Source organism: Phalangium opilio, unplaced genomic scaffold, assembly GCF_054372755.1.
Source record: "Phalangium opilio isolate 3A_F unplaced genomic scaffold, DU_Popi_V2 ptg000013l_1, whole genome shotgun sequence".
NCBI lineage: Eukaryota > Metazoa > Arthropoda > Arachnida > Opiliones > Phalangiidae > Phalangium > Phalangium opilio.
Window position 1 is genome coordinate 14985196 of NW_028324148.1, and position 22962 is coordinate 15008157.

Sequence of the window (22962 nt, forward strand, 5' to 3'; positions counted from 1 at the left end):
TTTTATTTACTGATGCCATCATCATAAGTTTATAAGTTATGTTCCTTCCATAAGTATGAATGACACTACCTATCCAAGTTTGTAATGCTACTGAGAGACTTACAGACAACTCGAGATAACTAGTTCGAGAAGGAGAACGACGGAATTAAGCGAGTCAATTGAAGTCCTAAGTACACTCGGTGGTGGTTAATTTTGCAGGATTTCCATCTATGTCCTATTTAGTCTGCATTACTAAGCCCCCTTTGACAGCAGCGCCTCACTCACCAGGCCTCCCTCGCTTTACCCTGAATCTATGACCTACTTCACTCACTCACTTCAAAATTACAAGCTCCAGTTTCTAAGTTACCAGAGATTAACAAACATATGGAACATGAACATATCTTACGAACTTATGGTATCATTGGGTAGAGGACAATTTTGGCTATGATAAGCTCAAGGCATTTTTCGAACGAATTGTTAAAGGGGCTTGTCGGACAGTGGGACAAACGACGATCTTCCTCATAGAGCTTAAAGGGAGCCATCGGAGGGTTTGCATTTCCCTCCCGCGGATTTCCGAGCCCTCTTCTAGCTACGAGGGGAGTGAATAGAAAGTATCCCCCCCATGGCCACCTAGAACCAGGCTTCTCCCACAGAAAACTGAAACAAAGTTGGACGTGCAGATTCAGCGCCACAAAAGTGCAGCGTCGAAATTTGAAACGAATAGGCAGACTGGCTAGCATACCCTCCGGTGGCTCCCTTTAACATAGCGAGTGGGTAAAAAAGTAGAGGGGGGAAGTGTCAGGTTCAACGATTCGAAGTTAGGTAACTCCTTTGAACTTGAACCCTTTAATTAATTTTTCAATGTATTACTTTATTCGTGGAAAAAATTTACAAATTCAGCACAAAATAGAACACCGTGGAAATAAATTTGAAAAATATTTATTTTAAACTAATTATTTACCAATTACAAAACCAAAACTTATGAACATGAAATTAACACTTTATAATAATCATACGCAGTACATAAGTTTAATACAAGTCAAAACTCATGAACAATCAACCCATAATACATCGCAATTCATAGAAAAATATTTATATATGTTACCTATTTTTAACTCATACAGAAGTTAATAATCTGAGCTCTGAGAAGTGAGTAACTACGAAACCCAGCTACCTACTTCTTATCATACTTATAAAAACCTTCGCCCGTCTTAGCACCGTACTTCCCTTCGGCCACCAACTTATTCAACAACTCAACAGGCTTAAACAAAGGGTTTTCGGGGAACTTCTGATGCCATCCATCCAAAATGAACTTGCAGGTATCTAACCCAACGTAATCCGTCAATTCGAAAGGCCCCATGGGATACCCGGCCCCTAATTTCATAGCGGTATCGATATCTCTCGCAGTTGCGTCGCCGCGTTCGAGCATTCTAACCGATTCCATCATATAAGGTACTAGCAGTCGGTTGACGACAAATCCAGGTGTATCGCGACACGTGATCGTAACCTTGCCTAATTTTTTCCCAAATTCGAGTAAGGTATTATGGGTAGCGTCACTAGTTTCCGGGGTTCGTATGACCTCAACTAGTTTCATGACGGGGACAGGGTTGAAGAAATGTAATCCGCCAAATTGGGCCTTGCGTTGAGCATCAGTGACAGAGGCGATTTCGCCGATTGAAAGCGATGACGTGTTGCTAGCGAAAATTGTAGATTTCGGGGCAGCCACGTCTAGAGAGGAGAATAATTTGTGCTTGGCCGGCATGTTTTCAACGATGGCTTCTATAACGATGTCAGCGTCTTTAACAGCTTCCACAGCGTCCGTTTTAAGACTTATTCGTCCAATTACGTCCTATAATTAATCAATTAACAATCTAATTAATATAGGCCTAGTTTAAGTTAAGACTGAAGTTTCGCAGTTGAAAAATCCCAAACATTGTTTTCTTGTCTACCGCTTCATTATGTGTATGACCAGACAGAAGTATATAATACTTCTCTCTTCGAGAGAAGTGTACAACCACAAAGCGGGAGGGGTAATTGTAACATGAATCTTCCCAATATCTATATAAATCTATATAAATCAAAGTCCTAACTGACAGACTGACTGATAATCAACGATCAGTCCAAACCGTTTGCCTACATAGAATTCTGAAAATTTGGAGGAACGTTACTCGTAAGTAGTAGGCGCGTACTAAGAAAGATTTCCCCCCCAATCCGCCGCCATCTTAATAAATGGCGCGCAGAAATGTTAAAAATCTTCTCTACGCAACAAAGTCCGCGCGTTTCAACCGATTTCGCAAATATTTAGTACACTGGTTTCCTTTAACCTATAGACGGGCTGAATGGTCTTTCGGGTTTCCCTCTTTTTAAATGGCGGCCAGAAATTTAAAAACCCTTCTTTATGGAATAATGTCCGCGTGAAAAGTAATTAAAAATGCATCCCTAGGGGCTGACAGGCCACGCCGAGTGCCTTCGCTCCTAGGGGTGCTACAAAATAAATTAGTCGAATCAGTAAAAACTACCCATTCTTTATATCATTTTGATTATTACACGCGAGCGACGCCGCGGGGAACAGCTAGTGTTACAGAACTAAAGTATTAAGAGGACAGGAAGTGTCATCCTTCTTCCATTATCGCCTTCTGGTAACGCGCATAGCACAGCACAAGAACATAATGTTCCTGAACTCGTACCACGCCGTTTTGATTTCACAGATGTTTTGCCATAATCTTTATGAATAAAACAACGAGTGAACCTTTACCTCGCGCAGTTTTGTATAATACACGATAAACAAGATGTACAAGTCATAACTCGCGCTAAGGCTGAAGACACTGCAAATCCTTCCGCGCTTAACTTCTAACTAACTAACACTGAGAAAAAGGACAACATCATTCAAAAGGCGTTCAGTATAGAAGTACAATATGCTATTCACGTATGCCTTTATCATTTTGAGCCTAATGGTCAAGCTCAATTCCGGCGGGGTGGACCGGGCCCGGATTGATTATAAAATCCTATCTAAATACGAACCTAACGCTACTGTTTGTAAGTATGCCAAATTAAAAGAATCATGTTTGTGGTGGTACACTTCTCTCGAAGAGAAGTATTATATACTTCTGGCTGGGCGAAACAACACAGGGTTCGTACGAAATTTTTACATTAAAAATCCCTGACTTTTCCAGCAGCTTATCCCTGACCAAATTTTGGCAATATCCCTGGGACCATTTTAAGGTGTTTGCCAGAGCCCACTTCATCACACCTGTCTCATATTTAGCATTGCTTGAAGCTATCATGGTTTGAAGCATGGTTTGATATACCAAACGAAATCCCTGACATATCCCTGACTTTTTTAGGAAAAACTTTTGAATCCCTGACTTTTTCCCCTAATTTTCATATCCCTGACTTATCGAGGTTTTCAGGTTACGTACGAACCCTGTGTTACAATAAAGCTTTGTGGTGGTACACTTCTCTCGAAAAGAGAAGTATTATATACTTCTGGCTGGGCCTAACAATACCGACTAATTTCACCCTCAAAATAAGCTCTTTATATCGCAGTTTGTGACGAGGACACGAAGGCCAAACTATGTCAAAACGAGACGTTGCAATGCCCAACCAAAACGGAAATAGCATGTGAGATACATCGAGGAGAAAACCGTATTTATAAGCTCCTCTACAAGTTCGCTCCCAATATCACAAAGGCTTTACTAAAGGCACCAACCCAGGACCCCCAATGTTTTTGTCTTTGCGATAGCCGAAGCGCTTGCGACGGCTTCCCATGCCCCGATCCAAATAAAACTCATGTGCATTGCACGCTCACTAAAATAACACTGAAATTATATGGATATGATAAAGGAGCTTGCGCTTGTTCAAATTTAACATTTTCATTTGGACCGCGAAAGTAATTAATAAATTACGTAGTGTTTTATGATGGTTGTTATATCTCCACGTGTTAATTTCTTTACTAATTAATCTTTTTGTCAATATTTCTTGGGAAATAAATAAATAAATATCCTTATTGCGTTTATTTGATTCGATTCAATAACTAATATAAAAACCCCTTAAGAAAAAGCTACGATTCGACCTCTGTATTCACGCAGGGATAGATTTAATTTTAGAAGTAGGAATGGAGAACAGAGTAATATCTGGGCGCGCGTCAAATCCCGGACGGACCCCCTTCCACGGGACGGGGGGGGGGGGTACATTCCGTCTAAAAGTCACGTGGGGGTTGGTATTGAATGGACAACCTTGCGTGGTATTTACTCAAGGACGAGGTATTCCATTCATACCAAAGAAATTAAAGAAAAAGCCGACTATAAAGAACGCGGAATGGAATTCCATTCCTTTTAGGCCTATTTTGATCTACGGATATTACAAATAGCATAGGGACTTTCCATAAAGGGGTTCAATGCAAAAATACGGCTTTTTCTCAACCAATTTTGTTCAAATTTGTTTTAATTTGAAGATATGAATACTTTATATTTCTGCTTTGTCGGTCATCATTAAATTACAAGCCCATAATAAAAATTATTAATTATCTTTTACAATCTAATTGAACTTTTAGCTTTAATAATTAGGTATGTCTACAATATCACTTCGCATTTTCTCCTTCGCGTATCCAGCCTAATTATTCACCTCAATAATTTTGCATCGTCTGCTTAAATTTAAAACAAATTTGAACCAAGGCCTAAGAATAAGAAACGTTTTAAAAGTTACTAACCTTTGCAAATTTTTCTCCATCCTCTGGTTTGGAAGCAAATTGCTTTTTAGCCACTCTTTCAACACTTTTTTGAATATTCGCTGACGATTTTTTAAGCAAATCGCTTGATAAATCGGCTAATACAACATCGTGTCCCGTTTGAGCAGCAACTTGGGCAATACCCGAACCCATAAGCCCGGCACCGATAACCACGACTTTGGATATGTTCCGTTTAATTGTAATATTAGAGTTTAACCTCGCGATGGTTTTCATTAAACCCGATGACTGAGCCATTTCTATTTGTTCTAAAATTGGGCAATCTACGAAATTTAACAAAGGCTTAACTCACGGTTAAGGTTAAGTTCCAGCGACTGTGCCAACGTTTTCCGAACAAATGCACTTGTAGTAGTTCAAAGCTCAAATGGTTGCCAACTGATAACAACGTAATTGTGACGTCGAAATAAATTGAGATAAAAAACACAGCACAACTAGCTAGGCGTACTTTGAGCGCCGAACGGCCGAAGTAGAAGTACCACTTTCGAACAACAACCAAAACACTTCTGAAATCGTAAAAAATGAATGAGTTCGAAGAAATTGCTATGGCCTATAAAAAGCAAGCGTAAAATATAGTTTAATCGTTTTTATAGTCTTTTAGCAGCTTGTTAGAGTGGAAAATTGAAAATTCGTATAGAAAAAGCGTTTTTTCAGTGGTAATGTTTACTGTTTTCCAAGGTACTTAACAGATTCTGTTGATTGATTGCTTTGTATGTTTTTCTTAGGTTTCAAAAATGTCTTATTGTGAAACACTTAAAAATATATCTATGAATGTTATTATTTATTTTAGAAAATAAATTTGGCATTTAATAAAAATTCTTTCTAACTTCATAATTTTTACTAAAAAATACTTTCGTAATTTCAACGTTTCCCATATACAGGAATACATACATCTAATAGGAATAATTGCGTAGCCATTATCTCAAAGTAACTAAGCGGATTTTGTTGAAAGAGCTCAACTAATCATTATCTATGACGAGTTCTACCTCACGAAATATCTATCTCGCTGCTCCTTGCACCTTGCCAACCAATTAAATCACAGTTAGAAAGACGTTAGTAAAAATTATGAGGCGTGAGGGATACTAAGTTCTTAAGCCCGGCCCACAACAAAAGCTGCATTGAAATTAACGTGGGAGATATGGGCCACAATGATTCTTAGTAGCTGTATTTATTCCTGGTTATTTATTTTAACCTTTGGATAGTGTGGGGTTTCAAAAGGTATTGAACTGAACTGGAATGTCAAAATTTTGGATTTTAATTCTTATTAAGCTGAACCTGTTTAACACTTCATATATACAATACATTAATTAAATATTTTATTAAAGTAATTACAATCAATAACGCTTAAATTAATTATATTTATAAAACCCTTCACCCGTTTTATTTCCCAATTTCCCTTCTTGGACCAATTTATCCAAAATGGGACTGGGTTTAAAAGTTGGATGATCGGGGTACAATAGATGCCAACCATCGAAGATCCTTTTAAGAGTATCCAATCCGACATAGTCCGCTAATTTGAACGGACCAATCACATACCCAGCTCCGTGTACTATTGAATTGTCTATATCCTCTAGCGTGGCGTCACCCCGTTCGAGCATGCGCAGTGCTTCTAAAAATAATATTCCTTGTAATCGGTTCACTATAAACCCGGGAGTGTCCTTGCAAGTTAGCGGCGTCTTGCCCAAAGATTTCCCAAACTTCATTATGGTCTCGTAAGTATCTTCGCTGGTTTGTGGTGTTCGAACCACTTCTATTAGGTTCATGACGGGTACAGGTATGAAGAAATGCGTACCACAGAATCTGTCGGGTCTGTTTGTGGCTTCGGCCATCTTGGTGACGGATAATGATGATGTATTACTGGCGAATATAACTGGCTCAGGCGCAATTTTATCTAACTTTGAAAATAGTTCTTTTTTCGCCTCAAGATTTTCAGTAATTACTTCAATTATTAAGTCACAATCTTGGAGTGACTCTGGATTGTTTTCAATTACGTTTGATTTTAGAGTAATACTACCAAGAGTGTTCTGAAATTTGAAAATAAACAATTAACACTACCGTTTATTAGTACCAGGGATAGATTTAATTTTAGAAGTAGGAATGGAGAACGGTTAGTATTTACTTCAGTCCAACTCATAGCCTAGTAAAGAGCCCCTCCCTCCAACACGTAACGAAAAGTTTAAATTATCTTATTGGCACAGTTAAACTAGACGGGGACGGCGAAAAATACGTAATTCCTTTTTACGTCTGTCGCTATGACCCGCCTCTTCTTTCATATCCCCCCGTCCCGTGGAAGGGGGTCCGGGAGTTTGACGCGCGCCCACATTACTCTGCTCTCCATTCCTACTTCTAAAATTAAATCTATCCCTGTTAGTACAAAATCCAGTTATCACTAATTCAACTTCAACGGGTGCTCGTTTTCAAATTAAACTGTTTTCCATTGGCATGGAGTAATATTATTGGAGTGAAAGTGTCAGTTTCTTAAAAGTTGATAACTTTCTACTGCGTCTCCTGTAATAGTTCTCCAAAGCAACTACTCCTTAAGCCTAGATTTCAATTTTAAAATTTCGCGCCCTTTTTGTAATTGTATGTAGAAGACTTTACGCGCCTTTTTTATGCCACGTGATTCACGAAAACGGTGGTAATATATTTCAAAAGAGCACCCACCTTTACAAAACTCGTTTCTTCCTCGGAATTAGCACCGAATTTCTTCTTGGCAACTTTCTTGACCCCATTCTGTATTTTATCAAACGATTTCCTCAACAAATCGTCGTTAAAATCGGACAGAACGACTTTGTATCCGCTTTGAGCGCAAACTTGAGCTATACCCGAGCCCATTTGTCCACTGCCAATCACAACAACTTTAGTTATGTTAGATAAATGACGTTTACTCATAATTTGAGCTATTTTGAGCGAACGTAAAATCGAACCTCCTTTCAACGCGGCCATCTTGAAAGTGCAGTGAAACAGTTGCGAGTTGTTTTCGCTTAATATGAATATGACATCAAGGAAATTGGAAACCTTGGTTTTTTTTTTAAGTTTATCGTAAATACAATGTTATCTCAAAGCAAAAACTTAAAAAAAAATGAGAGATAACATTGAATAGCCTGTTTTTTTTACTTAAAACCTCGAAAATGGTTTGAAATTATTGTAGTCTGCTTTTCCAGCTTATCTTTCACTTGTGTCTGAAGTGTTGTCTAGTGTGCGGTAACATTTAACGGATGGTACCGTTACATTTTACAAGTACAGTGCATAATGCATTAACACATTTTTTTTGTTGAAAAAACGTAACATTTAATTGATAAACAAGATAGGGTGTGTAGTATCAGGGATAGATTTAATTTTAAAAGGAGGAATGGAGAACAGAGTAATGTGGGCGCGCGTCAAAGTCCCGGACCCCCTTCCACGGAACGGGGAAGGGGGTATGAAAGAAGAGGCGGGAGGGTCATATCGACAGAGGTAAAAACAGGAATCACGTATTTTTCGCCGTATCCGTCAGCAACGTCATCAAAAAGTAGGGTTTAAGCGAGCAACCAATAAGATAATTTAAACTTTTCGTTACGTGTTGGAGGGAGGGAGGGGTTCTATACTGGGTGGTCTAGGAGTCGGAATAACTGAAGTAAATACTAACCGTTCCGTTCTCCATTCTCACTTCTAAAATTAAATCAATTCCTGTTATAATATATTAATTTATTTTTTTGCCATTTTTGTCATATTTGTAGAACCCTTCTCCAGTTTTTCTACCGAACTTTCCTTGTGCGTACATTTTATCCACGAGTTCAATTCGTTCAAACAAGGGATTTCCCTGGAATTTCTTGTTCCAATCGTCGTAAATGTGTTTGGATAGATCGATTCCCGTGTAGTCCTTGAGTTCGAAAGGTCCCATGGGATATCCGGCCCCCAATTTCATGGCAATATCGATGTCCCTGAATGTGGCGTCACCTCTTTCGTACATTCTCATGGCTTCCATTCCATAAGGTATCAATAAACGGTTCACAATGAATCCAGGAGTGTCCTTGCACGTCACCGTCACTTTCCCCAAGTTTTGGCCGAATTCCATGAGTTTTCCATAAGTTTCGTCGCTCGTTTCTGGCGTTCGAATAACCTAGAGGTTATTCACATTGTGTAAATGAATTGCTAAGTTTCACAATTCGCTTCTACATGTAATTCCATGGAGTTTCCTTGAGTTTAATCCAGATTAGTTTAATAATCCCCTTAAATCCATAATATTAATTTAAAAAATTCATGTAATTTTCCACCAGATCGTTCTATGTTTATTAAGACAATTTATATGAATGGCCCGAATTGATTTCATGGTATTTTCCATGAAAATTCAATAGAAAATCGAATTTTAAATTAATTATTTTCGAGTGACCTTGATGTATAAGGCAAGTAACAATGATTTGAAATACGTCACAGGCACCACGTGAGGCCAAGCTACGAAGACTCTGCATGGAGTCGGACTAAACACCTAGTCCTTGAGTTTCGCGACATTGTACGCAGCTAATGCTTGTTTTCAGTATAACAGGAACTTTGAACCACACCTTTCCCGAGTCACGTGTTGCCTATGACGCATTGAAATGATTTTTACCCGCGTGATGACGCCGCTTTACAGACCCTTTAACTTAATGAAATTTAAACAAAAGAACATCGAAATGAACAACAAAGTGCGTAAATTTTATTATAATACTTTCATATAAACATATTCAAATTTGTAGACGTGTCGAAAAAATAGGTGAAATACAAAAATAAGATTAGGCCTATAATGTATGACGTATGTTATCACAAGCTTCAGCGTCATACTATTGAATTTTTTTCCCTGTTTTGTCATACTTATAAAAACCCTCTCCACTCTTCATTCCGTATTTGCCCTCTTTGTACATTTTCTCGACGATTTTGATTGGTTCAAACAAAGGATTTCCCTTGAATTTCTTGCCCCAGTCGTCGCCAATGTGTTTGGCCAAGTCTAACCCCGTGTAGTCTTGAAGTTCGAAAGGTCCCATGGGATATCCGGCCCCCAATTTCATGGCAATATCGATGTCCTGGAATGTGGCGTCGCCTCTCTCGTACATTCTCATGGCTTCCATGACGTAAGGGATCAATAAACGATTGACAATGAAACCGGGAGTGTCCTTGCACGTCACAGTGACTTTCCCCAAGTTTTTGCCAAATTCCACGAGTTTTCCATAAGTTTCGTCGCTCGTTTCTGGTGTCCGAATCACCTTAAAGGTTGTTTACACTAATCAGGGTTGCTACGTATGTGCTATTTTAAAATTCCATGACTTATTCCGTGAATTTCAAAAAATCATGTTAATACTAGCATAAACCTATAACTTTAACCCAATAAGTATCCCACTACATTAAGTGTTCCATGTTTAATATTTACCACGCCCACTTCATGCGTATTTCAACGCGCAAAAGCTAATAATCAGGAGTCTTTTTACATACTTCACATTTAAAAATACCATCACTTATTCCATGAATTTCAAGTTTCTAAAACCATGCTAAATACTAGCATAAACCTATAACCTTAACCCAATAAGTATGCCACTACATTAAGTGTTCCATGTTGAACATTAACCACGCCTACTTCATTAATATTTCAAGGAACGCGAGCCAATAAACATCTTCCCCCACTGATACTTTGAACTTACTTCTACTAGCTTCATAACAGGTACAGGGTTGAAAAAATGGAGTCCCCCAAATCGGTCCAATCGTTTCGTCGCGGCCGCAATCTCTCCGATACTAAGCGATGACGTATTGCTAGCAAAAATTGCGGAGGGCGGGGCTACGGCGTCAATAGCGGAGAAGACCTTGTGTTTCACGTCAATCTTCTCAACAATGGCTTCCACCACGATATCAACGTCTTTAGTAGATCCTTCCAAATCCGTTGACAATGTCAATCTGGCCAATGACTCATCCACGAACTTCTTAGCATCATTTGAACCATCTCCGAACTTCTTTTTGGCAACTCTTTGAATACTTTTTTCGATGCTAGTTTTCGTTTTATCAAGTACATTCTGCGACACGTCAATCAACGTCACGGTGTGTCCAGTTTGGGCGGCAACTTGCGCGATGCCAGACCCCATAAGTCCGCCTCCCAAGACAGCGACTTTGTTCAAAGAAGCATTTCGCACTGTAGTCAAATTGTACTTGGCGGCTAAGTTAGACTTGCAAAGGCTTAAGGGGATTTTACGCATAGAATTAAAAGCCATTTTAACAGTCACAGAAGTTGGTTTAAGCAGACGAAATATTTTACGAAAGTCGACTAACACGTTTACGCGAAACAAACAGAATGAGGAAAAAATAATTTAAGAACCTCTCAACCTTAGCTGACAAGATTACATAATTATGACGTTTTCAAGGTTGTCGCTAGGGGGGCGGCGATCGACGCGACAATGTTGGTTGGCATTAATTATGTACAGGGGAAGCATTTTTATCTAGTTTCCTTTCAGGGACAAGTGAGGGGGTGTAAGAAATATATAGTCATAAAAAAATGATAAAACGTGTTTGATCAGGGTTCAATGATTGAAGGTTGCATCTATTTTTTATAGTTTGATTAGATTTGCTTTTTTTACAAAGAAATTCTAGATTGCAAAGGGATTATTTTTAGGTCAAATTAAGCTACTCAAACCATATATATATTTTGAAGGTCTCGATATACATATATGGTGTACGGACAAGTGTTGCCAGACATTTGAGAGCAAAATACAACCCGATACAACCGCTATTTACGAGAGACTGAAAAGCTTCCATCAGGGATAGATTTAAATTTAGAAGTAGGAATGGAGTCTAATGGTAAGTATTTACTTCAGTCCGACTCATAGACCACCGAGTATAGAGCCCCTCCCTCCAACACGTAAAAGAAAAGTTTGAATTATCTTATTGGCTCACTTAAACTACGTTTTGATGACGTTGCTGACGGGGACGGCGAAAAATACGTAATTCCTTTTTACCTCTGTCGCTATGACCCTCCCGCCTCTTCTTTCATACCCCAGTAACCTCGTCCCGTGGAAGGGAGTCCGGGACTTTGACGAGCGCCCACATTACTCTGTTCTCCATTCCTACTTTTAAAATTAAATCTATCCCTGCTTTGATCATTCATTTCTAAAAATTAACCGAGTCTTTAGCATTACGAAGTATAGGAAGTGTCATACTTATGGATGGAACATATCTTATAAACTTATGATCTTACCAGAACATTACACTTACCTCTAGCGTGTCCTAAGACCTAACACAAAGGATGATCATATGGGTAGGCCTAACCGTCCATGTTTGGTTCAAATAGCCTAGAGTTAACTTAGGCCTTGGTACGACGAAAGATTAGACAACAATAATTTATGATTTATGTTATCATATTTATAAAACTATGAGATTTATTAGTTTGCATTAATTAGGAAAACAATTATACAATCACGTTTTATCTTAATTGTTTTGACATTTTGAGTCAATATAATTATATCTATATAATTATAGTTTAAAATTAAGATTATTAATTATAAATTTATATCAGACATTTTGCAGATAGGATAAAAAGTATAGGCGATCAATACGTAATATTTATTTTAATATAAAATCTATTAAAAGTGTCGGAATCAGCTCAAAATGGCCGTAGTTTCTTCTGTTATTCCCGATTCACGTAACAAGTTCCCTTAAGCCTTTTCACGTGCATCGAAATCACGTGTCAGACAGTTAAGACTTGCCACACGCATCGATGTTCGAGACTACGATCAGTTCAAAATGGCCGCCGTTCCCCTTACTCCGGAATCGAACCCAATTCTCTAAGCCTCGTCACATGCTTAGAGAATTGGGTTAACTTATATTTCGCGATTACGATCAGTTCAAAATGGTTACGGACAATTCCTTTTATTTCCGATTCACCATGAAAAAGAACGTTAAGCCTTGCCATGTGCATTGAAAATAAGATTGTGTGTTTAATATTCGCGATTACGATAAATTCAAAATGGCCGCAATACCCTTAGTCCCTATACACCATAAGTTCATAAGATATGTTTATTCCATAAGTTTGTTAATCTCTGGTTACAAACTGGAGCTTGTCATGAAGAGACATGACGTAGGTCATAGAACATATCTTATAAACTTACGACACACGTAACAAATAATTTTGGTAAGCCTCGTTATATGCATAGAGAATAAAGTTCAAACTGACATTTCGCGACTAGGCCTACAATAAGTTCAAAATGGCCGCCGATCCCTTTATTTCCGATTCACGTGAAAAATTTAGTTAAGCCTTGCCACGTGCATCGAGAATAATGCGCGCCCGATACGACCCACCTTTAGCTGCTACGAAAGAACTAGGGCTGCTGCTGCGTCCAATTCAACACCTTTCCCGTACGGTTCAGGTGTTATCTCCTTAGGTGAAGAGCGTAAAAGAGATATCAAACCTTCGCTCTAGTTCCGCGTCATCGTTGAGGACTTCAATACTATTGGCGTCAATGCTACTTCCGCTCGAATTACTCTTGTTAAGTTCCTGGTATTTTTTACCAACGTCCCGGGTTTCGGCACCGCCATTATCGCGCAATGGTGAGACTCGACGACAATCTACGTCCAAGGTTGGACTGACATTTGAATTGGACGCCTCTGAAACTGCAAGATACAAGTTGACGAAAGCGCGTACTTTAGAATCGGGGAAACTAACCTTATTAATTAGTTGCTTGTTCATTAGCCCAAGTTTTCATAACAGCCAATTAGAATTTAGTAGGGTTATATCAGCAACTATATGCGCAGGATTAGTTGCATCTGTAAGCTTAATAATGCGTAGCCAAGCGTGCATTGCAAACTAAATTAAGATAATTAACTAAAAGATTTAGGGGTTTTTTAAAAAAAAGGGATAAATATCGCTATGTATGACAAACATAAGATGTAGCTTATAAACAAGTTCTATAGAGTGATACTGATAGGGGTGGAGCTACGAGGACGTGACGTCACTATTGGTAGGCTAAATTGTATGGTATGAGCTGACGACTTCCAATATGGTCGCCAAAACCGAGGTAAGACTAAGAGATGAAAGGGTGTGACGTCACGAGAATGTTCGTAATCTATATCTATATAAATCAAAGTCCTGACTGACTGACTGACTGACTGACTGACTGATAATGAACGCCCAGCCCAAACCGCTTGCCTACATAGAAGGCTCTAAATTTGCAGCAATTAACGTTACTCATAAGTAGTAGGCGCGTACTAAGAAAGATTTTTTCCAATACGCCGCCATCTTAAAAAATGGCGCCCAGAAATGTAAAAACTCTTCTCTATGCAACAAAGTTCGCGCGTTTCAACCGATTTCACAGATATTTAGTACACGGGCTTCCTTTAACATATTGACGGGCTGAATGGTCTTTTGGGTTCGATTTGCTGCCATCTTTTTAAATGGCGGCCAAAAACTAAAATCCCTTCTTTATGGAATAATGCCCGCGTGAAAAGTAATAAAAAATGTCCCTAGGGGCTGACGGGCAACGCCGAGTGCCTTCGCTTCAAGGGTGCTACAAAAATATTAGTCATCAGTAAAATCTACCCATTCTTTGCATTATTTTGATGGAAGTTCTTATTACACGCGAGCGACGCCGCGGGTAACAGCTAGTAGCAGACTATAGGGGATAATATTCTTAAGAATATTCACAAGAATAGCCCCTCCCCTTTCTCTCAAAATGGCGGCGATTTTGTATAATGGAGTGTGGTAAGATGCCTAATGGATTGAATTGGATTCTATATTCTAGAGGATGTACCCCCCCCCGTAACAGAAGGGTTATTTTATTTAAGGGGGGTCATCCCCAAAACACTCCAGTGGTGAATCTTAACTAGTGTTAGGGGCAAAATGTCATAGGTCATTTTGTTTCGATCTATAGCTCCCTACCAAATGTTCTACCAAACATAACTATAGTATATGCTTTAAAATGATTAAAATTTATTTTATTTAATTTAAATTAAATTCGATGTATGGAATATTAGTGCGTATACTTTGTTAATTAATACTTAATACAAAAAATAATATAATTTTGTTAATTGCAAGTAACATTCATTATTTGATTAAATTTAAAAAAATAGCCCCTCCTTAATTATTCTTTATTATAGTTAATTAACATTAACTTAATTGTAAAACTTGAAATCCGTTAATTTTATTTTAATTTTTACCTGGAGAATTTTGTCGCTCAGAGATGGCGTTGGTGGCGTTTGAATTGACGGATTGAGCAGCTTTCGAATTCGCTCCTCCCCCTCCCCCAACTGATGTGGTGGTGGTGTTGGTACATTTAATGGGCGGACTGACTTGACTAGGAGAGAGCAATTTCAGTCCCAGGATTTCCCTGACTTCATTTGGCAAACGGGGGCAATTGGCGAATTGCCAATAAATGGCCTCCGCTCGACCCAATGACTCCTCTAAGTTAATTTTTAACGTCATGTCGTTCACGTGCTGAAAGTTATAACCCCAAAAAGAATGACCTTTTTGGTCTATTTTTTGTATACCCGACTTTTTCCTTGACCTTTTTGGTCTATTTTTTGTATACCCGACTTTTTCCTTGACCTTTTTGGTCTATTTTTTGTATACCCGACTTTTTCCTTGACCTTTTTGGTCTATTTTATGAATACCTGACTTTCCCTTGACCTTTTTGGTCTATTTTTTGAATATCCGACTTTTACTTGACCTTTTGGTCCTATTTTTTAAATATCCGACTTTTACTTGACCTTTTGGTCCTATTTTTTAAATATCCGACTTTCCCTTGACCTTTTTGGTCTATTTTTTGAATACCCGACTTTCCCTTGACCTTTTGGTCCTATTTTTTAAATACCCGACTTTTACTTGACCTTTTGGTCCTATTTTTTAAATACCCGACTTTTACTTGACCTTTTTGTCCTATTTTTTAAATACCCGACCTTTCCTTGAACTTTTTGACCTATTTTTTTTTTAATACCCGACTTTTCCTTGACCTTTTTGGCCTATTTTTTGAATACCCAACTTTTCCTTGACCTTTTTGACCTATTTTTTGAATACCCAACTTTTCCTTGACCTTTTTGGTCTATTTTTCGAATACCCAACTTTTTCCTTCACCTTTTTGGCCTAATTTTTGTATACCAGACTTTTTCCTTGACCCCTTGGACTATTCTTTGAATACCCGACTTTTCTCCTTGACCTTCATAATAATTAAAATAAATTCAAACTAACCTTCAGTATTTCAGTGAGTCCAAAATTATTTCCGACAATTGTATCTTTCTCAGGATCCAAGATGGCCAAACAAAGAATTAAGTGAAAATTCTTACAAGGCAAATCAGTCCAAAGAATCTACAAATAAATTAATTATAATTATTAATTTTATTCTATGGCAATTTATTAATTCTATGATAATTTATTTAATTTATGATAATTTATTAGTTCTATGATAATTTATTTAATTTATGATAATTTATTAATTCTATGATAATTTAATTTATGATAATTTATTAATTTTTTTTTTAATTTATGATAATTTATTAATCTATGATAATTTATTAATTCTATGATAATTTATTAATTCTATGATAATTTAGTAATTCTATGATAATTTATTAATTCTATGATAATATATTAATTCATGATAATATATTAATTTTATGATAATATATTAATTTTATGATAATATATTAATTCTATGATAATTTATTAATTTATGCTAATTTATTAATTTATGCTAATTTATTAATTTATGCTAATTTATTAATTTATGCTAATTTATTAATTTATGCTAATTTATGAATTTATGCTAATTTATGAATTTAATTATAATTTATTAATATCATTAATTATTTACCTCCCACAATCTCATGATTGATTCGAAAGTGAATTCACGTTTAAAAATAATCAGAAGCCAACGAAAAAAGAAGTACAAATTTCCTGACTCATGATTTTCTGAAAAGAAAAAAAAATTAAATATTATTAAAAAATAAACCTGATTAAAATTAAATAACATTTATTTAAGAATCCATACCCAAATAGTCAAAGAATTGTGGGTCAGAATAATGAAGGAGGACTCTCAATTGCTCTAATTGAGTTTTCATCCCTTGCTGGTCAAGATCAAAATTTGTCCCCTGAATCAAACAAATGAATAAATAATTTAATTAATTATTAATTTAATTAAGTTTTGAGGTCCAAAACACTCACGACTCTATCGATGAATCCGGCAAAACACCAAAAGACATCAGCTTCATTTTGATTAACAACCAGCAACGGAGATAACAAATCACTCATACCCTGGACATAACCTGACAAGTGGAGTTCATTTCAAATCAAGAAATTAACAACAACAACAATTCAATTTACAAACGATTAAAAAATACAGATTTTAAATTGAATTAAGTTACCAAGATCAAAATTGTACATGCAGTAGGTCATCAGGATATCATTTAATGTCTGCAAATGTTGATTTCCCTCTCCAGAATAAAACGGGTGATTTCTATCAGTTCGACCAACGTCCTTTTCTGAGAAAATTAAAAAACAAAAACGTGAACATAAATAAACCAACAAACAAATGTAAAAATTAATAAATTAATGAAAGAAATAAAAATAAAAATAAATAAAAATAAAAGTTAAAAATAAAAGTAAAAAAAAATAAAAGTAAAACATTAAAATTTAAAGTAAAAAAAAATTAAAAGTAAAACATTAAAATTTAAAGTAAAATAAAATTAAAAGTAAAATAAAAAGAAAAGTAAAATAAAAAGAAAAGTAAAATAAAAAGAAAAGTAAAATAAAAATAAAAGTAAAATAAAAATAAAAATAAAATAAAAATAAAAGTAAAATAAAAATAAAAATAAAATAAAAAATAAAAGTAAAACAAAAAATAAAAGTAAAACAAAAAATAAAAGTAAAACAAAAAATAAAAGTAAAACAAAAAATAAAAGTAAAACAAAAAATAAAAGTAAAACAAAAAATAAAAGTAAAACAAAAAATAAAAGTAAAACAAAAAATAAAAGTAAAACAAAAAATAAAAGTAAAACAAAAAATAAAAGTAAAACAAAAAATAAAAGTAAAACAAAAAATAAAAGTAAAACAAAAAATAAAAGTAAAACAAAAAATAAAAGTAAAACAAAAAATAAAAGTAAAACAAAAAATAAAAGTAAAACAAAAAATAAAAGTAAAACAAAAAATAAAAGTAAAATAAAAAATAAAAGTAAAATAAAAAATAAAAGTAAAACAAAAAATAAAAGTAAAACAAAAAATAAAAGTAAAACAAAAAATAAAAGTAAAACAAAAAATAAAAGTAAAACAAAAAATAAAAGTAAAATAAAAAATAAAAGTAAAATAAAAAATAAAAGTAAAATAAAAAATAAAGTAAAATAAAAAATAAAGTAAAATAAAAAATAAAGTAAAATAAAAAATAAAGTAAAATAAAAAATAAAGTAAAATAAAAAATAAAGTAAAATAAAAAATAAAGTAAAATAAAAAATAAAGTAAAATAAAAAATAAAGTAAAATAAAAAATAAAGTAAAATAAAAAATAAAGTAAAATAAAAATAAAGTAAAATAAAAATAAAAAAAAGTAAAAAAAATTTAAAAATATAAAAGTTAAAAAAAATAAAAGTAACAAAAAAGTAAAAGAATAAATTGAAAAATTAATAAAATAATAAATAAACAACAAAATATGAAATAGATGGCATACCAACTAGATTTTTTCTATCTCTGTAAGCACAAAAATGATCTTCCTGTTCTTTTGTAAATGATTTCCATTGAAGTTTATATCGATAATAATCATCTCTAATAAAGTATATTAATTAAGTTAACTCAGTAAAGGGTGGGGGGAGAGAAAGAAATGGTTGTCTTACACTCTTTGTTTCCTTTTGGACTCCCTTTCTTTGAGGGAAGAGTTAGGATTACTATAACCCAAGAGGAACTTCCAGACTTCACACCTCAAAGCTGGATCAATTCCCTAATCATTTTGATTTAATATTGAATTATTTACTGACACCCTCCAATTGGAAAAAGTAATAACTGACCCCTTTGAATATTTTTTCCTTGATTCCTGTCCAGTTTTTAATGGAGCCATCGGAACTCAGGTGTTCATTCCAATCAGCCATTGATAATGGTTCACCCGTTCTCTCAATAAAAGGCCTGGCTGGCAACTCTAGCTAAAATTAACACCATAACTTAGCAACTGATGCTTGCTTTAATTCAATCAGGGTGGCAACAATTTTAAACTCTTTACAGATCATCAACAATACCTATTTTTAAATTCCCTGATCATTTCTACCCTATTTTTAATTTCCCTGATCATATTTGACCAATTTTAAAAATCCCTGATCATATTTGGCCTGTTTTTAAATTCCCTGATCATTTCTACCCTATTTTTAATTTCCCTGATCATTTCTACCCTATTTTTAATTTCCCTGATCATATTTGACCAATTTTAAAAATCCCTGATCATATTTGGCATGTTTTTAAATTCCCTGATCATATTTGACCTATTTTTAAATTCCCTGATCATATTTGGCCTATTTTTAAATTCCCTGATCATATTTGGCCTATTTTTAAATTCCCTGATCATATTTGGCCTATTTTTAAATTCCCTGATCATATTTGGCCTATTTTTAAATTCCCTGATCATATTTGGCCTATTTTTAAATTCCCTGATCATATTTGGCCTATTTTTAAATTCCCTGATCATATTTGGCCTATTTTTAAATTCCCTGATCATATTTGGCCTATTTATAATTTCCCTGATCATTGTTGGTCAATTTTCTTTAATTCCATGACAATTTTTTGACTTATTTTTAAATTCCCTAATTGTATTTCGCCTATTTTCAAATTCCCTGCTCATTTTTGCCCCATTGTTTTAGTTCCCTGATCATTTCTACCCTATTTTTAATTTCCCAGATCATTTCTAGCCTATTATTAAATTCCCTAATAAATTCTAGCCTATTTTTACATTCCCTAATAAATTCTAGCCTATTTTTAAATTCCCTGATCATTTTTAAACTCCAACCCTGAGGACCTTATAAACCTTTCCCAACTACTCACGCAAGTGATGACTTCAAAGCCAGTATCATCTTGATGATTAATATTAATACAAGAAGAAGGCGGGAGTTCCGTGGCCGTATCATGGACATGTTGATTACAATGAAACTGGGACAATGAAGGCAGGCTTTCGTTCAGAAACTCAGCCATTTCCTCCTCCGTTACCGTTAAGGCGGTTTTCCCAGTGTGATAAGGATGTAGAACATAATCCTTAAATACATTGGTCACGCGTGAAAAACCATCCATGGTTACAGTGTAAGGATCAGCAAAGAATTTCTAAAAACAATTGTTAATCACAATTTCATTTAATTACTTTTTTTAATCATATTTATTTATTTATTTTTTTTAATTGTACCGTAACAATATCTCCTTTATCATCATAAAGTTGGAGTTCCTTGAAAGACTTTTGTAAGGCGTCAACTTTGGGGTCCATGGCCAAATATAGGGAACTATCTCTGTGTGATCTAAATTGAACAATTCTGATTCAAATTTCCCTGATAATTTTGCCCCATTTCTAAAATTTCCCTGATCATTTTGACCAATTTCTAAAATTTCCCTGATCATATTAACCCATTTCTAAAATTTCCCTGATCATATTAACCCATTTCTAAAATTTCCCTGATCATATTAACCCATTTCTAAAATTAATTTCCCTGATCATATTAACCCATTTTTAAAATTTCCCTGATCATATTGACCCATTTCTAAAATTTCCCTGATAATTTTGCCCCATTTCTAAAATTTCCCTGATAATTTTGCCCCATTTCTAAAATTTTCCTGATAATTTTGCCCCATTTCTAAAATTTTCCTGATAATTTTGCCCCATTTCTAAAATTTCCCTGATCATTTTGCCCCATTTCTAAAATTTCCCTGATCATTTTGACTGTTTTTTAAAATTTCCCTGATCATTTTGACCGTTTTTTAAAATTTCCCTGATCATTTTGACCCTTTTTTAAAATTTCCCTGATAATTTTGACCCTTTTCTAAAATTTCCCTGATAATTTTGACCCTTTTCTAAAATTTCCCTGATCATATTGACTCTTTTCTAAAATTTCCCTGACCATATTGACTCATTTCTAAAATTTCCCTGATCATTTTGATCAATTTCTGAAATTTCCCTGACCATATTGACTCATTTCTAAAATTTCCCTGATAAATTTTACCCATTTTTAAATTCCCTGATAATTTTGGCCTATTATTAAAAATTCCCTGATAATTTTGGCCTATTATTAAAAATTCCCTGATAATTTTGGCCTATTATTAAAAATTCCTGATAATTTTGGCCTATTATTAAAATTCCCTAACCCTTTTTTCATACTTCTAAATTTCCAGAACATTTGGCCTATTTATAAGTTTCCAGGCCAATTTTGACCTATTTATAAATTCCCTGACTTTACTACATTTTCCCTGACCCCCATCCAATCCCCCATAGTACAATACTTACTGTTTAAACTTGACATGTTTATCAAGGGCACTAATCACGGAATGATATTCGTATTTCCCAAAATAAAAGGCAGGTAATGTTCTTCCATCTTTCATTGAAAATGTAATTGCCTCCCTTTTGCCTTTATTTGCCTTTTTAAATGACGCAATATCAGCAACCTCTACTGACGTCATCATTCTCCGTCTTTTCTCAGCTGCCTTGATTTCAACTGATTCCGAAGAATTTGAATATCCAACAGCGGAAGTACTTAAGTCTTCCCAATCAGTTTCCAACGTTTTTGAGTCAGAATCATCATCAAATAGGGAATCAGGGTATGGTTTCCATTCAAGAATAGTAATCCCATGCTACATTAAATCGTTTATAATTATATTTAATTAGGAACTTAATTAAGAATTAATTAATTTAAGTTAATGAAATTTTTACTTTCTCAAAAACAGTTAGGATTCCTTTACAAAATTGTTCAGACCTATGATGACTTGACAGTAATACTCTAACATCAGTATGTTCATAAAGAACCTAGAATCATTATTAATTAACCCTAATTAAGTTTAATTTACATTAAAATTAAGAGTAGAATCAATTAAAAACATAAAAAGCTCAAAAACATAGGCTTAACTTTGAAAAACTTTGAAATACTTAAGTGACATTAAATAAATACATTAACTTACAACTATATTGTGTTCAGGTGAATTTCTAGAATTACTGGCCATTTTTCTTTGTAAAATTAACGTGCTTTAATAATTAAAAATCCAAGGTTACACGCAGAAACGCCAAACGCGTGTTGTGAAGCCAGTTCTCTCTGTATCTGTACTTCCGTAAGCCTTGGTTATTCTTTTTATAAATCAATTAAGATATCAATTACGAGGTCTTGTGATTTCCGAACTGGTTCGTAATTCACGCACGATTAAACGGATTAATTAATAATAGAAACTCGGTCATAAAAACAACGGGAAACGGGTGATATTGCGTAAGCACGACACAATAACATACGTAAAACAAACAGTCACACACACGAGAGCAGAAACCACAGAGAAAGTGTATTCGGACCAATCACAATCGAGGAAAGGTTTCAGTTTTGCATTTTAACTTTAAGTCAGTTCAGTTCAGTAGCAAATGATGGAAATAAGCATCTAGGCGCTAGTTTCAAATTATAAATGGCTCATGACCATGGTTGCAGTTTTCTTGACCCTTATACAATGCTTTTACCTCTTGTATCTTGTTATATCGGTTAGGCCTTTTTAGGGCTGGCAAGTGGTTAATATTGGCAGGAATACAAATTCTAATAGTACTGAAGCCCAGCCCACAAAACCCTCAAAAAACAACACCCACGAGGGCCCCTTGGCACTAGGCGTTCTGGAGCCCACTGCGATATGACAGCTGAGAGCTAGCTTAAGGATGACCTTGAGCTCCGGGGGCCCTTAGGCACATGCCTATAGGGCCTTGGGGATAATCCGGCCCTGCCAGCATAGAAATTAACATGGGAGATACGGGGGCACAATAATTATTATTAACCGCATGTTTTCCTGAAATAAAGTTAAAGGGCACCACCAGAGGCTTGCCAGACCTCTATGCCTACACTCGCGAACGGCCCGCATGCCTCCGGTGCTGCCCTTTAACGATAGCTTTAAGAAACGTAGGACTGGAAGTGCATCATCCACTCAAGACTAACAAGCGTTGAGGTCCTGGCTTTCCGAATGGCGCAATTAATCACCAAGATTGATTAATGTGTTTGTCTCGGATATAGGATACAAAATATCCTCAACCCATCTTTTATCTTATACACCGAAACGGAAAAACATGGTTTAGG

At 35.2% G+C, this 22962-nt stretch overlaps 4 protein-coding genes across 6 annotated transcripts; all 4 read right to left on the reverse strand.

Annotated features, from left to right (window-relative positions):
* Nucleotides 1–902: 902 nt before the first annotated feature.
* LOC149709482 (hydroxyacyl-coenzyme A dehydrogenase, mitochondrial-like) lies at nucleotides 903–5206 on the reverse strand. The gene is made up of 2 exons (XM_089864862.1): nucleotides 4688–5206; nucleotides 903–1828 (listed from the first exon to the last, which is right to left on the reverse strand). Exons 1-2 carry the CDS (start codon nucleotides 4958–4960, stop codon nucleotides 1154–1156), a joined length of 948 nt encoding a protein of 315 aa, XP_089720988.1. The 5' UTR covers nucleotides 4961–5206; the 3' UTR covers nucleotides 903–1153.
* A 745-nt stretch (nucleotides 5207–5951) lies between these two features.
* Nucleotides 5952–7772, reverse strand: LOC149709483 (hydroxyacyl-coenzyme A dehydrogenase, mitochondrial-like). 2 transcript variants are annotated; one of them, XM_089864861.1, is made up of 3 exons: nucleotides 7648–7772; nucleotides 7385–7562; nucleotides 5952–6744 (listed from the first exon to the last, which is right to left on the reverse strand). In XM_089864861.1, exons 2-3 carry the CDS (start codon nucleotides 7553–7555, stop codon nucleotides 6070–6072), a joined length of 846 nt encoding a protein of 281 aa, XP_089720987.1. In that variant the 5' UTR covers nucleotides 7556–7562; nucleotides 7648–7772; the 3' UTR covers nucleotides 5952–6069. The 2 variants fall into 2 exon arrangements, with proteins under 2 accessions (XP_089720987.1, XP_089720986.1); XM_089864860.1 differs by having other exon boundaries at nucleotides 7385–7748.
* Nucleotides 7773–7985: 213 nt separating this feature from the next.
* Nucleotides 7986–11258, reverse strand: LOC149709484 (hydroxyacyl-coenzyme A dehydrogenase, mitochondrial-like). 2 transcript variants are annotated; one of them, XM_089864859.1, is made up of 2 exons: nucleotides 10372–11258; nucleotides 7986–8822 (listed from the first exon to the last, which is right to left on the reverse strand). In XM_089864859.1, the coding sequence occupies exons 1-2, from the start codon at nucleotides 10930–10932 to the stop codon at nucleotides 8403–8405; spliced, it is 981 nt and encodes a 326-aa protein (XP_089720985.1). In that variant the 5' UTR covers nucleotides 10933–11258; the 3' UTR covers nucleotides 7986–8402. The 2 variants fall into 2 exon arrangements, with proteins under 2 accessions (XP_089720985.1, XP_089720984.1); XM_089864858.1 differs by lacking the exon at nucleotides 7986–8822 and adding an exon at nucleotides 9374–9939.
* A 796-nt stretch (nucleotides 11259–12054) lies between these two features.
* On the reverse strand, nucleotides 12055–22238 carry Tbc1d15-17 (TBC1 domain family member 15/17). The gene is made up of 15 exons (XM_089864856.1): nucleotides 21824–22238; nucleotides 21579–21671; nucleotides 21156–21499; nucleotides 20067–20175; nucleotides 19715–19987; nucleotides 18694–18825; nucleotides 18523–18626; nucleotides 18360–18454; nucleotides 17066–17182; nucleotides 16866–16966; nucleotides 16693–16792; nucleotides 16516–16613; nucleotides 15894–16010; nucleotides 14867–15143; nucleotides 12055–13324 (listed from the first exon to the last, which is right to left on the reverse strand). The coding sequence occupies exons 1-15, from the start codon at nucleotides 21863–21865 to the stop codon at nucleotides 13092–13094; spliced, it is 2235 nt and encodes a 744-aa protein (XP_089720982.1). The 5' UTR covers nucleotides 21866–22238; the 3' UTR covers nucleotides 12055–13091.
* Between the last annotated feature and the right edge of the window lie 724 nt (nucleotides 22239–22962).